Raw genomic sequence first — 14164 nt, forward strand, 5'->3', positions numbered from 1 at the left:
AGTGTCAGATGGTATCACAAAGGATCATCAGTATCTCTACAGGATTTATAATGAGTAATATAAGTGAAAAACTATTAAATAGAATTCATTTTTGTCAACAACATGACTTCAGGATGCTAGTAAATAAAAATGCTTACTATTTTTAAAAAGTGGATTCTATTTTAATTTCTTGCAACACTGTAAACACTGAAGTGACAAGCATTACACCACTATTGATTTAACAGAGGCTAGAGAAAATGGTTGTCATACTGTATTCATCTTTACAATGATCTAATTTGTATAAATTATAAGATTTCAAATGGCTACTATTAACAGAACTTTTTCTGAATAGAACTTTTCCCTTGCTGAATAAATAGAAGGACTTGTCTGTGCCCCGTTCTATCTGAGGTGGAAGACGGCGATGCCAGCGTTGTTAAGCATCAAATTGCAGCTTAGCATCTTAGGATTTTTGAGCTGCTGTCATTCCCACAGTTGACGCTGGATATCCTTTAATGTTATAGCTAATCTGTATTGCTGTTCTTAAACCAGCTGTCATTCGTTCTTCAGACTAAATTTCAGAAAAATTCAAACTCATGGTTAAGTAATGTAAAAGTGAAAATGCTATGTTGTCTGTATGCCATAAAGACAAGCTGATAGACCTTAAAACTTGTAATGGTTTTGGCTTGCCCTGCACTTATATGGGTGGACTTCAGTGTTTTATACTTCATTATGTCAACAAATAACCTGTAACTAATTTGGTTTGAGGAAGCTGCTGCTTTTGGATTTATGCCCTGTCAAGTGATCAGTTCTGACACAGCCTAAGCTTTTCCGAGCTCTTCCTCTGTAAAGAATAAGGAAAGATGGCAGCATGAGTGTGAGAAAGAAAATACACTATATGGCTTTTTGCAGCTGGAATAGCTGACAACATACTAATCTCAACAGTCAGTGTTAATCTGAGAGCCCTCAATTTGTCTCAAGTATTTGAATTGGCAGTTGTGTAGGATAATTTCTGTTTAACCTCTGATACCATTTTCCTTGAAGTTAATAGAAAAATCTTGGTATTTGACACTCAAAGATCAATCATTAGCTCAGTTGTTCTGCAAACAAAATACATCCATTTTGTACCAATTTCTAGTCGTCAGTAGAACTGTGTAGTGCAGATGGCTTAGCCTACAGCAAGAGCTTAGGGAAATAAGTTGATTCAAGTAAAAGGAGTTAGGCATTTGAGAAGAGAATGCTCAATTCTAGATTATGCTCTGAAAATGTATTTTTTTATGGCCTCCTAGAAATTTCTGCTGGAAAGGGGCCTTATTTTGCACAGTCTGCTCTCTAAAAAGAAACCAACAGTCACTGTGTTACTGGAAGTTAGGAAAATGATCTCTTGGTTTTAAAAAGAATGTGTGGGGATTTTGCATTTTTTCCACGTATTTTATCTAACATTCTTTCTGCATGATGTTTGGGAGCTGAAATACCACTTACACAATTCCAAGGAATAACTTCTGAAGAAAACTAATTATACTATTTCCCACAGCAATGCTTAATATGCAAAGATTGCTTCTAAATCTGCTTTTCAGGTCATCCTTTTCTTCACACTTCACAATTTTGACTTTCAATGAGGTAAATTCACCCTTAAGCTCATTAGTTTCCATAGGAAATGAATTAAAAAAAAAGTTAAGTGTGCCATATGAGGTTTAACATCAAAGACGTTTCTAGACAGACCATGAATATATGTTGAAGCTATATTTGGTCTCTGTTGGGTATTCTTTTCAGTGCTGCCCAGTTTCAGTTGCTTGCTTTCGTTGGATAAGTGTTGGCTTAGGACTTATCTTTTTTCCATGCAATCCAAATTAATCTTTAATCGTTTAGAATAAAATCTAGTAGCTGACTGGACTATATGAGTCAAATGTGTTTTGTTATGGCTCACGTGCTCTTCTCGTAGAAAAACAAAACAAACAAAACCCCAAAAAAACCAAAACCCAAAGAGTTAGGAGTAGGATGCTTTGTAACCAACTGCTCTTGAAGAAAAGTTAGGTTTCTGAAAGGAAGCTTCAGTTCGTGTTTCTGGATTTTTCTTGCTACCTTGAATCCTCAAAGTTAGGATGCATTAGCTGCATGTTAAATCTTTTGTATTGTTTTCCCATTGAGCCTCCATTCTCAACCATTTTAACTACCTGACAGTAAGAAACCTAGCCCACAGGATTCTCGTCACCTTGTAGGACTTCAAGCTTTTATTTTGAAGCTCTGTTTCAACAATTAAAAGATAGGGAATGCTCACGTGTTTTTGTTCTATGCAATCTACCTAACACTTTAGCTAGAGGGATTGCCTCGTATATTCCAGAATACTTAGTTTAAAAATTATTCAAATCCAGTTTTACTGAAAATAATACTCCTTCTGTTTGTTAGCTCCATGACATCTTTGGACATTTTTTTCCCATGCAATTGTGATTGAAATTATTTTCCTCCTTGTCAGCAAGTGTTTAGCATGCTTATCCCATTTGCTGCTTGGTTACAGTATGCAAAATAGCACCGTAAACTGTCTGCTTTACCACAAAGGTGAAACTGAATCCAGAGCGCATGCATGAGCCGTGCGGTTTTCTGTCATTAAAAAGCGGTAGCATAGCTCTCAGAAGTAATATAGCTGTTAGGAAGAAAATAAATGCCATAAGTAATATTATTTAGAAACTAATCCTGGTCAATATTTACAGCTGAGAGTATTAGAGCACTTTATTCCACCCAGAGCTTTCAGAATTTCTTAAATTTGCACTATGACTTTTTTGAAGAGTGTGGGTGGAAGCTGTTTCTGTTCCTGACCGGGGTGGGGGGAGAGGAGAAATTCAAAGCAGCTCCTTTTAGCTGTAAGAGGAGGAAAATCTTTTATAAATTTTTTGAAGGTACAAAATAAAATACAAGTACCTCTTTAGCAGTTAATTTTAGTGAGCTGCCTAAAAAAAAAATAGGAACTTCAAAAGGCAAGCCAGGAACTTAAGCTGAAGTCTCCCATACATTGTACTCCTGGCTTTTCAGGGCTGACCAAGAGCGAGGGGATCGTCTTTCTGTACCTGCTGCGTGCAACAGTTGGGCATTAGGCTTCAGTACCTTCTACTGGCAGAAGACATCACCTTTGAATAGTTTGGTGTATCAGCCACACCTGGTCTGAGAATAAGCGGCATTGTTCAATACTGCATATTCTTCATGAGGAGGGCCTCTCATATATATAAATATATATATATTCCATGCTGAACATATGATATCTGATTTAGTGTCTCGTGGAATTTGCTGTATAGTGCTGCAACAGGTAATGATGGAAGGGGTTCGGAACGCTAAGATAAGCAGTACGTGAAAGCAAATCCAGGCTCCCCCAGAAACCAGCCTCTGGCAGCCATCTTCACAGGTTTAGAAAAATCTGTTCTTTGGTTACATGGAGAGGTAGCAGAGGAAGTCAGTGCAAACAACCGCCTCATTATCTCGCTAGGCTGTTGAGGGGAAATCAAACAGCGTGTAATCCTTGGGCGCTTGCTGACTGCAGGATGCAGCAGCTTTTGTGCTCTTCCCATTGCAGCAACTGCAAGGGAGGTCGCAGTACTGGTGTACACCGTGCAATGTATGGGTGCGCTGAGGCAACGCCCATACACCTCAGTCTTTCAGTGAACTAAACAAAAGAAGTGTCATTACATTGCAGAAATGAATAGTTAAACGCCCTTTTATTGAAAAAGCCATTTTTTCCAGCCCTTCAAATGTAGCTATTGTCAATAACTGAAAGCAAGTACTTTTCAAAAGTAGATTTTAGTACTTCAATCTTTAGAAATGTAATAAGTAACAGAACACTGACTCTGAAGTACAATGTATACGAATTTAATGCAGTGGAAGTTATTGTTAGAGTACTGAAGACTCCTAAATATTTTCTTAAATCATAAATATATTAACTCTTCCCTTTGAATCATGTAGCATTAATTTAAAAACAAAAACAACAACAACAAAAAAACCTCCAACTTGGAGCCAGACTTGTGTGCTTCAGAACTACTCAACACAGTCTGCTAATAACAAATGCGGAGACTTGTTTGCTGTTCCGTGTTTGAGTCAACTGCTAAAGGGCATACATGTTTTTGCTTCCACTGGTACCAGATGCAAGGCTTCTCTGTCTACGTAGACACGTAAACACACACAGAAAATATAAGGCAAAACCTACAGTCTTGTGTTGCATATCTCAGACACTGATAAGTGGCAAATGGAAGCTGTAATAGCAGGTGAAATCATAAATAATTCAGTTAAATATTTCAGGAATCAGACTTAAATGCCTTCACACAGAAGGATTAAGATAACACGATGCACACTGTAGCTAATATAGGGGGAAACTTGTAGGGAAGATTTCTTTCTGACACCTGTTTTATGACATACTATTGCTTCAAAACAATGTGTTGTGTCAGCTGCAGAATACACTTCATAGGGAATTTCTTTCATTTAAGAAAGCAAAATAATTCTAAGTTGTGGGCTGAATATGCAGGAGTCTTGCAAAGGTAGGAAAATATCACCAGGAGGCAATTAAAATACTGATGGGGTTTTTAAAGGCAATAGGACTAGCAGGCTTCCCTTTGGTTCCGTGGTCCATTGAATGCCCTGGATTTGTAATCAGGGAGGCACAGCCACTTAGTAGTTCATTTCTAAAGAAAGTGAGCACTCAAAAGTTTGCCCCACTTACTTTTGTCTTTTAAGTCTTGCCTGCTAAAGGAAGGGAAGTAGTTGTCTAGTCAATGTGCGTTACCAGCAATAAATAGCTGGTGGATATAGGAGCAGCTGCAAATATCCAAGCGTTGCACGCTGGAGACTATTCCTAGTATTTCAGTGTTTTTGTACACATGCTACTGTTGCCATGAGGAGTCACTTAAAAAATGTAGTGGACTGAGGTGTTTTAAGCCTATGTAGACCTAACAGATAAAGCTACATCTTACAGAATTAGCATCCAGTATTGGGTTGCTCAGCTTGTCTGTACAGTTCTTTAAAGAGTTAGGATATGAGATAATCATAGTCCTTAATATTAGAGATGCTAATGTTTGGTAAACTTTGTGCTAGAGTGCAGAAGTTACAAAATGCTTAAAATTAAGTTTAAAAAACTGTACGCAAACATGCATGATTGAATTCTTACCCTTGGCTTGGCAAGTCTTGGATTGTACAGGCATACCTACAAACAGAATTTAACTCGTAGCTCCCAACAGAAAGAGTCAAGTGATACCACAGTGACAGAGGACTAGTTTACATTTCAAATGTAAACCATGATGTAACCATCTCGGGTGACTTTCATTTCTCATTCCAGAAAAGGTTTTCTGCAGTCTGAAGTACCTTTTCAGAGGATGCTTTCTTGTATAAACCACGTCAAAATTCCATGCAGAAGAATAGAGATGAGGTTAGTGAGCATAAGGGAAGATGGCATTTGTGCTGTGCAGTGGTATGTATAGTCGTAATCCCAATCCCAACAGGTGGGAAGCAAAGACCGCTCTTAAAGTTGCATCCATCTATGACTGCCACGCTCAACTACTTGGCACAGCTTCCACTCTGATTACTGTTGCCTCTGGTTTTGTGAACTGATGTTTCAGTCTTTGTAAGGGCATCACTGGACTGAAGCTTGGCATAGCGTAGGAGCAGCGAGGGTACCACAGTTCTGTGAGATCTCAGTAGCATTAGCATCTACAACGGATGAGCTCTGCTGGTCCCTGGAAGAGCTGGGGGCCTTCACGTGACCTTTGTATAAACCAGGGGATTTTGCCCAAAGGGGCAGATTTGATGTGAAGCTGGCAGAACTGTTCCCCTCAGCAGTCAGAACCACCGGCTGTTTATCTGGCACAGCTGGAGCATACACGGCATTTTGCTCTGACAGATGATCTCCACATTGACTAAGATGCTCTGCTAGGACCAGAGGCTGCTGATCATCTCCTTCTTCAGAAATAACAAACACTGGTTTGTTTTTATCTGTTTCTACCATAAGCTCCTTTGTTTTCGAACCATTGACCAAGTTGATTTTCAGTGGGTTGGAGCTCTCTAGAGGATTTTTGGGGCTTTGGCTGTTAACTGGAGATGCTGCCCCTAGATGTCTTGAGGGATCCAGGGACTTCACATGTTTACTATCAGGGGAACTGGCTAAAAATCCAAAATAAGGGTTCCCAAACCTGGATTTCTTCAAATTGCAGGAGCTTAGCTTCCGCTGCCTTTGTGCGGACAGAGTGAGGGGGTAGGAGGCATTGCTGGCAGATGAGTCAGAGTAAACGGTCTCTGATGCTCCCTCTATCTCAGTGGCTGAGATTACCTTTCTGGCTGGGACACCTTGGGATCTTGCAGCTGTAGGAAAACCCTGCGCAATATAATCATAAATTAGTAGACATGCTGTGAAAAGCAGCTGTCTTGAGAAACTTTGATCCCAAGAGAACTAAAAGCTAAAATTCCTTGTTGTGTTAGAGGTGAGATGTGTTCTTTAGCAAAAACCTATGTTATTACCTTAAAAAAAAAAAAGAAACATCCTCTATCAGCTTTGAAACAAGCTGTCCGTTTGATGATTGCAGTCAGTGAGACCTAGATATCTCTCCCATACCTACGGATTCCTTGCAATGCAATAGTAATATGTCAATTAAAATAAATTTAAGGCATAACTAGGGAAAAAAGGTACATGTCAGAACATTAAATGAGATAATCTAGTCTGAAGGCATTTTTAAATGTTCTTCTGGACTGAAAATCATTTCTTAATCAGGTGTTAACTGCTGGGAAATACAGCTTCTTAGTACTTCAAGAAAGCCTGAATGAATTACAGTATAGTTGGGCAAAAGAGTTTCCCACACACCAAGCAAGACGAACCGAAACGTGTGTCACATTTGCGGGTTGGAAGGGCAAAGCAGTAGGCCAAGGGGAAAATGTGTCCCGTCAGCAAGCAGCTGGGGGTATTGGGGCACAGACCCCCTCCTCCCCTCCCTGCAAGACTTACACTGTTGTCAACCAGCTTTGTGAAGGGGCTGTTGGTGGTCCAGCTACACCATTTTTTCTGTAGCTGTGGTATTGGAGCCAGGAAGTCGTGGAACGTGCGGGCGCTCCATGTGCGTTGTCTGGGATAGTGATTTTCCAGCTGGACGTTCCCCTTCTCAACAGCATCTGCTCCTGCAGCTGTGTGGTTAGAAGTCAGCCAGTCAGACACCGAGGCTGGGCTTGTGACACTTCTTTTTAGATTTTTGTCCTGAAAATAACAAATAAAGATTGTTTCATCGAAAGGGTTTTTAAAACACTTTAAGAATATGCTGTTGGCACAAGTGACTGATTTCTTCAGTGGTTCTCTTCTCAGGACAAGACCCAGGAATGCAACTTCTCCTCCTTGCTCTTCCAGCATGCTGCCTGCGGTTCACTGGCTTCCCTGGACGGCAGCTTTACCTTGCTTCCCCAGTTTCAGGTTTAACACTGAATTGGGCAATTTCAGCTACATAAGAAATAAAGTCCTAACACTCCCACTAACTAAATGCATCAAATATCTACAGCTTTATTATACTGAAGATAATCTGACAGATCAGAGGAGTAAACTTCACTGTGTAAAACATAGTTCTGCCGCTCTGCTTGGCTCTTGGAACACTCCAGATGTGTCTGCCTAGGGAAACAAAACATCAAGGCAGATGGGACCCACTGAAAGAAATCCAGAAGCAAGCAATGAGAGAATCAGAATTCTCAAAAAGGCATGATTCAGGAGAGAAAACTGAAGTAAGTGGTGCTCTTTATCCTATGTTAGGGAAGAATTAAGAAAATAAAAAGAATTAAAAACAAAGAGAAAGGGAATAAGCTGTTCTCAGTGTCATATAGAACAAGAGGCACGAGACCCAGATTGGAGTCAAGGAGATTTTTCATTTCCGGGTGGAAAATGTGCTTTAGCAGTAGAACGAGACAGCTAGACAGTGTAAAATTGCTGTCATCGGAAGGTAAGACCACATTAAACCTCTGTCACCAGCTCTGTGTATAGGCAGAGTTGATCTGACGTGGGAATGCACTGTAAACAACTTCTAAAGATCTCTTCAATACTTACTTTATACGTTCTGATGTTGCACTTAAAATCACATTTTTTTCTCCATAATATTGATGTGGGTTTACAGACGGAAAAGTTACAGGATCCCTGACTGTCCTAAGAATCTCCTTTTGCTCTTGCTAATACTTCACCTGTTATTTATATAAGCCCCCTGTTCCCCAACTCCATATGTATTTTTAATTTTCAGCTGTGTGAATATGGTTGTTATGAGAAGAATGCAAAATCCACATTCCCGAAGTTTACATAGTCCTTGAGGAGGGTCTGAAATAAATCCCACACTGTCCTCAATTTAAAAGTCCTGAGAAAAAAGAAACTTGTAATTTGTTATTTCTGTTAAACTGAATCTCTCAAGATTCTGCAAATCAAAGAAACTATTTAGTTAAAATGTCATATTGGAAATGGATGGGCAGAGAGGCAAGAAATTAGCTACTACAGAAAAAAAATTCTCAGTAGGAAGCTGGGAGAGGCTTCAGGCTCTTAGTCTCAGATTTTATGAAAGTAACAATCTTTATTTATGAATTTATAACCCAGTTGTATTCTCAGAAGCCTCTTCAAGCTGTCTTAGGATTTATTATTCTAATATTATCATAATTACCTCCAAACTGGTGCAAAAGCTGGTTTTGAGATAGGTATACTGGAAGCAACTACAAAGACGAATAATATATTGTCTAGATTTTTGCAAATGTTCTAGCAAAAAATGTTTCTTAAACCTCCACGATAATACTCGTTACTCAAACCTTTGCCTCTGAAACTCTAAAACTTGTGATGTCTGACCAGAAGTCAGAGGTCATAGTTACAAGTTAGCCAAAGGCTGAATGATGACTTAAACCAAATGAGACTTAGAAAGCCTCAACCCTGCTGGAGGACGCCTCAGAAGCCATCTGAAAGCCATCCTGCCCTCTCATTCCTCCCGCCAGTCTGCATACAGAGACGTGTGTTTGCTCTCCCAGCTCTTGCCTCCTGACAGGGGATTGGTTTCTTCACCTGGGTTTTAAAAGCTAAAAAGCAAAGGCCAGTCTGTCACTGGCTCCTGCCCAGCAGAGCTGAGGCTCACACCTACCGTGGGGCACAAGACCAAGCGGCCAGCCACCAGTTCTCAGTAAAAAGATCTGGGTAATGTTTCTAATGAAAGCTCCTCAGAGCTTGCTTTGTCTAGTCGAGCATGTTGGGTGAGGTGAGTCTGATGATGGCCTTATTTACTGTACCGTAAAGGCTCAGTGGCTACGCTCCAGTGGATAACTCATCCTGCTTGCCTAGTGCTGGCCCACAAAAGCTGTGCACCATACCCTCTGCGGGGCTCGGAGGCTGAAGTCAGGAGCTGGCTGGCCAGCTGCATTTTACACCCTAAAAATACACATTTAGAAATTAAACTGTAAACATGTTTATTTCTAAGATCCAGTAACCCTGAGTAACCCGAGTGTCCTGAAGAGATCCCGTGTGAGCGCAGGTTTGTAATTAGCCTGCTGTGCTCAGTTGCCATCCCCTCAGAGAGGATAGTCTTCAGCTGGGGAGAAAGACCCAGTGCTTTTAAAGAGGCCCTTTCACCCTTCCTGGGTGGGTTTTCTGCTCCTTAAGGGAGTTGGTTGGTGGTATTGACTCATGTATGTGCAGCATGGACATTGCTGAGCAGAAGATGCCTCCTGAGTTAATAATGTGGTAAATCACTTTAATTCTTTGGGTTACTTTCACTTGGAACTGCTTTAAGTATTTTATTTATCTATATATAAATCTCCTCTGATAGAATGCTTGCAGAAGGGGTGACAGAATTGAAATGTTTTTCTTTATGTGTATTTGTTCATTCAGATTGGGGTGGGGAAAAGAGAAAGGAAAATAGGTTTCACTCTGGTCTAGAAGCTGTATTTGTATGGGACTGCCACCAGGTGAAGCTCTCCCTACTGGAAAGAAGGACCACGGAGTGCAGGTGTTCAAGGGTGCCCAGTTTGGGCACCAGTACAGCTCCCGGGCCCTGCTCTGCAGAAGGTAATGTGTTTAGGCAAGGGAAGGCACCAGAGCTGTTTTTCCTTCTTTCCCTCTTTCTGTTAATCGGTGTGGCCAGCTGGAGGAAGAACTTAGCGTGTGTCTTACACTAGCATAGGAAAATCCTGAGCAGCTTGGCCTCCTGGCTGGTTTCCTAATCAAGTGCAGGGACACAGAATGCTTTTGTTCTGTAAACTGTGACAGAAGTATTACACGGACTCTCCTGGGGCATGCGAGTTCCTTGCACTGGTTGTTTCCCCTCTTGTGGGAAAAGAGAGAGGGCACTGGAGAGGAGAGTATTGACCTGGGAAAGGCTTTAATACAGACTTGTAATGGATGTGCTCCGTCGGGCACTAGGCTCAAGGTTGAAGAGGTGGCAGCCTGACTTGAGACTTCTGAGCTATCATCTGTTTCCAAACAAATAATTGACTAGGAGTGCAGGGGAAAGAGCTAAAATAAGAGGAAAACTTACTGAACGGATTCAGGTTCCTGTGGATGCGTTTGAAAGGACCCTGGTGCTTTCCTTGAAGTGCTTGATTTTTATTTTTTTTTTTTAGCATACACTGTGGTTTTTCACTTCAGCCTGGTGAGACAGTTAACCAGCTTTCTGACAAGCTGAGGAGCTGAGTAACTTCCCTGACCACTTGGTAGCAGTGGGCAGGAGCAGGTCTGACTCCCGGGTCCTTCAGTCGCTACAAGCGATGTTTTTAATGGAACATCATTTTTTTCAATTAACGTATTTCTAAGGACTGGTCCCACTGCCTGCTGGCAGACCTCTGCATTATCGCCCGTCGGATCCGGTAGACTGCTGCTCTTGCTCTTCTCAAAGCTGGGAAGATACTGGCTCGGGGGATCACAGCTCACATCGTTTGATGGCAGCTCAGCTTGAGGCTTAGGAAAAATGCCCGGCAGTCACTGCCTTTCTTGCAAAGTGGGCAGCAAGCGTACATAGACAGGTATGACACGTGCTGTCCAAGAAGGACATCCCGTGGCTTGCTAGAGATGCTGAAGAGCATTCCTACCTGTATTCTGTAGGTGGTAAAGCTCAGCCCACTGGCCCCAGGTCCAGCAGAAATAATAAACACTTCATCGCTCCCGGTCTCAGTGGTCACTGCAGATGTGGAGGAGGGCACATCTGGGTCAGTGTCCTGAGGAGACCGTTCTGTGCTGCCTCCGCAGGAAGCGACTGAGGAAAAAAAGAAGAAAATCAATACAGACTGCTTGCGAGAGTCCAAAACATCTGTTCCCAGCTGCTCCATGACAAACACTCCCCCTCTCTCCCCAGACAATCTAGAGCGGGCTTTGGCTGTCACATCAGCCAGAACAAAACTCAAGCCAACAGTTTGCTCTCCTGAAACCACAAGCTTTTAAAAACAAATCAAAAGGAGAGGAACACCCTTGGGTCTACTTTCTAATAAAGACAGACCCAAGCTGAAATCCCTCATACTAAACACGCAGGGTTGTGCCACAGATCAGAAACTTGCAGACTTGCTCAGCTCATGCTTTATTTGTATTTATTCATCCCCAGTTAATACTGGGAGCTGTGCTTTTTGTTACAAGTTCACTGGAACCCTGGTGATGCTGATCCCACAGGCAACCTTACACTCCGCCACAGGGCTGTGTGCGTACATGTGTCCCTAAGGCCTGTACATATATATGGTCCAGGCTAGGAGAACTCTGGCTGCAACCTCCTCAATGACTTTTCCAAAGAAGGAGGTGGGAAACTGTCATGGTTGGGAGTACAGAATTAGCTTTTTACCAAGATATCCTTGTGAGAGCTATGTGTGTAACGGCTGAGGGTTTAATGGGAAATGAACGGTGTGTAGCAACACAACATGAAGTAGCTCCCTGTTGGCCTTCACCAGCTGAAAGGGGCACTGATATAATTCCTGTGTTGTGACTCAAAATTGCAGCAAGTGACGTTATCTGCAGCTTGGCTGGGGCACTCTTCTTCTGGAAACACCCTGTGAGGTAAACATCATCTAAAGCAGTCCCGTCCATAAAGACCTTCCGAAAAAGCTAGCCCCAGGAGTCAAGGTTGGCCAATGCCAGTGTAAGCATTATAAACCCCATCCTTTCTGGACAAGGTCAGGCACGGGGCACGTGAAACACTTCCACAATTTATGGATCTTTAGAAGTTGTTTGTAGCAGCCTGAACCCGACACATTTGCTCTGCTAACCCAGTGTCTCTGCAATGCCATGTGCTACGACAGCTTCTGTTGGCAGCGTCCTGGAGCCCTGCTTGTGCGTGCTGCTGGCCGGGGGGTTACCCTAGCAGCGAGGGAGAGCTCCCACAGCAAAAGCTTTCTGCCGTGAAGTGGCTCTCCAGCTGTGCCTGGCTGAGACAGCGGGGACGACTGCATGGGAGAAACGATCTGATTAACTGGCCCGGGGCTACGGGGTGCCCTGACCTGCTCCTGCCGGTGCCCTGCGCTTACCCGCCTGCTCCCGGCTGACAGAGTGGTTGTTGTTTTCGTTCTCCCGACTTGGCACCACCAGCTGGAGCTCATTGATATCGACGGCGGAGTTCTGGATCCCGTTCTACAACTCAGAACATGCCCCAGTAAACATCGTCAGATAAACAGTGCACCAGCCAATATGAAAGAGAGAAACAGAAATCGCTGAAGCCATTAGCACTAACCTCCTGGTCACCGCATGCGTTGGATGAGCTCCTTTTGGGGCACGTTCTCTGCCTGAAAAGGAGAGACAGTAACAACAACAAGCCCACGAGCGAGTTGAAGATCCACAGAAGGGAAGGTCTCGGCTGCGCTCATCCCGCGAGGGGGTCGCGGCAGGTTATGAGCTCTCCTGCCTACAGGAGCATCCAAAATACTTGCCAGGACTCGGGGCAACAAAGCCTGTAGGCCGGAGGAGAAAATGATACGCTCATGCAGTGGGAAGTCAGCTGGAGAAGAGAAGGACCTGTCATCTTCTGCCCATGATCGCTGCAGAAGCAGGACCAGAGTTCAGGCCTTTGCCAGTCCCACCGGGCTCCCCCTCGCCGGCTGCCCTTTCACGTCAGTAACTAAGTCGCGGGACTGAAATCCTGCCTTCGGCCTGGGCAGTGACATCGCTCTTATCCCGTTAGACAGAATATTTCTCCTGTGTAGCCAGTATTGCATGCTGGATTGTATTTAGCAAGCAGAGAGCACCAGGTGTTCATTTGTACGAACACTTTATTGGAAGACAGCGGCATGGCAGATGATTACTGGGTAAACATGCCTCTTGGCTGAAGGGAGACAAACGCACGTTCTTAACCACTTTTTCGCATTTTTGCTAAAACCGAGATTATGCAACAACTAGTGTTATTTACTTCTGGACGAATAAGACGTAAAGAAGTCACAGGCAAGGCTGGTAGTAATGAACGCGATAATGACTGAAGCAAGTGTATTTTGTCTTTGTGTGCAGTGGTTCTGCACGGGACAGTTAAGGAGCGTTAAGGCACTGACCAGATAGGATGTGGCCCATGTTACTGTTTTCCCTACTATCTCTGCTGTTGGCTGGTGTTTTTTCCTCTCCTTGTTGGAGAATTTGTTTTTGTTTTTAAGGCATTTAATCTCCCCCATGCAAGTTGGTGGGGGTTTTTTTGGTGGTGATGTGTTGAAGCCAAGATTTCAAGCTTTCAGTCACCATTTCATTACTGTTTGTTTTCAAGAATGGGGGCTCGGGGGCCACCTGATGAGGCTGGCCAGGAGCCAACGTCTGCTCCATCTCGGGCATAGTGGGTCTCATTCCTTCACCGTATCATTGGATCTCTTAAAAATGCTTATTGACTGACAAGTGAATTGAGGGAGGGAAAAAAAAAAGCATGACGCGCCTCAGCCTGTTCTCAGCCTCTGCGAATACAGAGACGACTACAGAAAAAGAGGAGAGCAACTTGGCACTTGAGAATTTAATCCAGAAGAGGTCCAGACAGATAGCTGTTACTCCAGGAGGCACAGTGGCATTGGCCACTGCTTGGGCTTCTCGGGGGAAGTCGGGGCTAAAGCAGCTCTTCAGATGCACTGATTCAGGAACGGGGAGCAGGGAAAGGCTTCCAAGTAGGACTGGTGTTGCCTCATCAAGCAAGATCAAACCAAGTAGGAAACATTTCAGAATGGAAAATGTGTATGTAAATATTCCCCACACACACCAGAAGCTCTTATTGGGCACCAGAACCGTTTCAGC

General features: G+C 43.1%; 1 protein-coding gene across 1 annotated transcript; it reads right to left on the reverse strand.

Moving 5' to 3' along the window:
• Nucleotides 1-5581: 5581 nt before the first annotated feature.
• On the reverse strand, nt 5582-13708 carry LOC104620572. The gene is made up of 5 exons (XM_010286838.1): nt 13628-13708; nt 12436-12538; nt 11020-11183; nt 6944-7189; nt 5582-6319 (listed from the first exon to the last, which is right to left on the reverse strand). The coding sequence occupies exons 1-5, from the start codon at nt 13706-13708 to the stop codon at nt 5582-5584; spliced, it is 1332 nt and encodes a 443-aa protein (XP_010285140.1).
• Between the last annotated feature and the right edge of the window lie 456 nt (nt 13709-14164).

Source organism: Phaethon lepturus, unplaced genomic scaffold (genome assembly GCF_000687285.1).
Source record: "Phaethon lepturus isolate BGI_N335 unplaced genomic scaffold, ASM68728v1 scaffold15615, whole genome shotgun sequence".
NCBI lineage: Eukaryota > Metazoa > Chordata > Aves > Phaethontiformes > Phaethontidae > Phaethon > Phaethon lepturus.

What these genes read in the sequence shown, in the direction of transcription:
- LOC104620572 (XM_010286838.1), bottom strand. Translation starts at nt 13,708, where the DNA reads ATGGAGCAGACGTTGGCTCCTGGCCAGCCTCATCAGGTGGCCCCCGAG. An exon ending in TTACCACCTACAGAATACAG is followed by an intron (nt 7,190 to 11,019) that starts GTAGGAATGCTC and finishes TGTTATTTTCAG; the next exon opens with GACAAAAATCTAAAAAGAAG. An exon ending in CAAAGCTGGTTGACAACAGT is followed by an intron (nt 6,320 to 6,943) that starts GTAAGTCTTGCA and finishes TATATTGCGCAG; the next exon opens with GGTTTTCCTACAGCTGCAAG.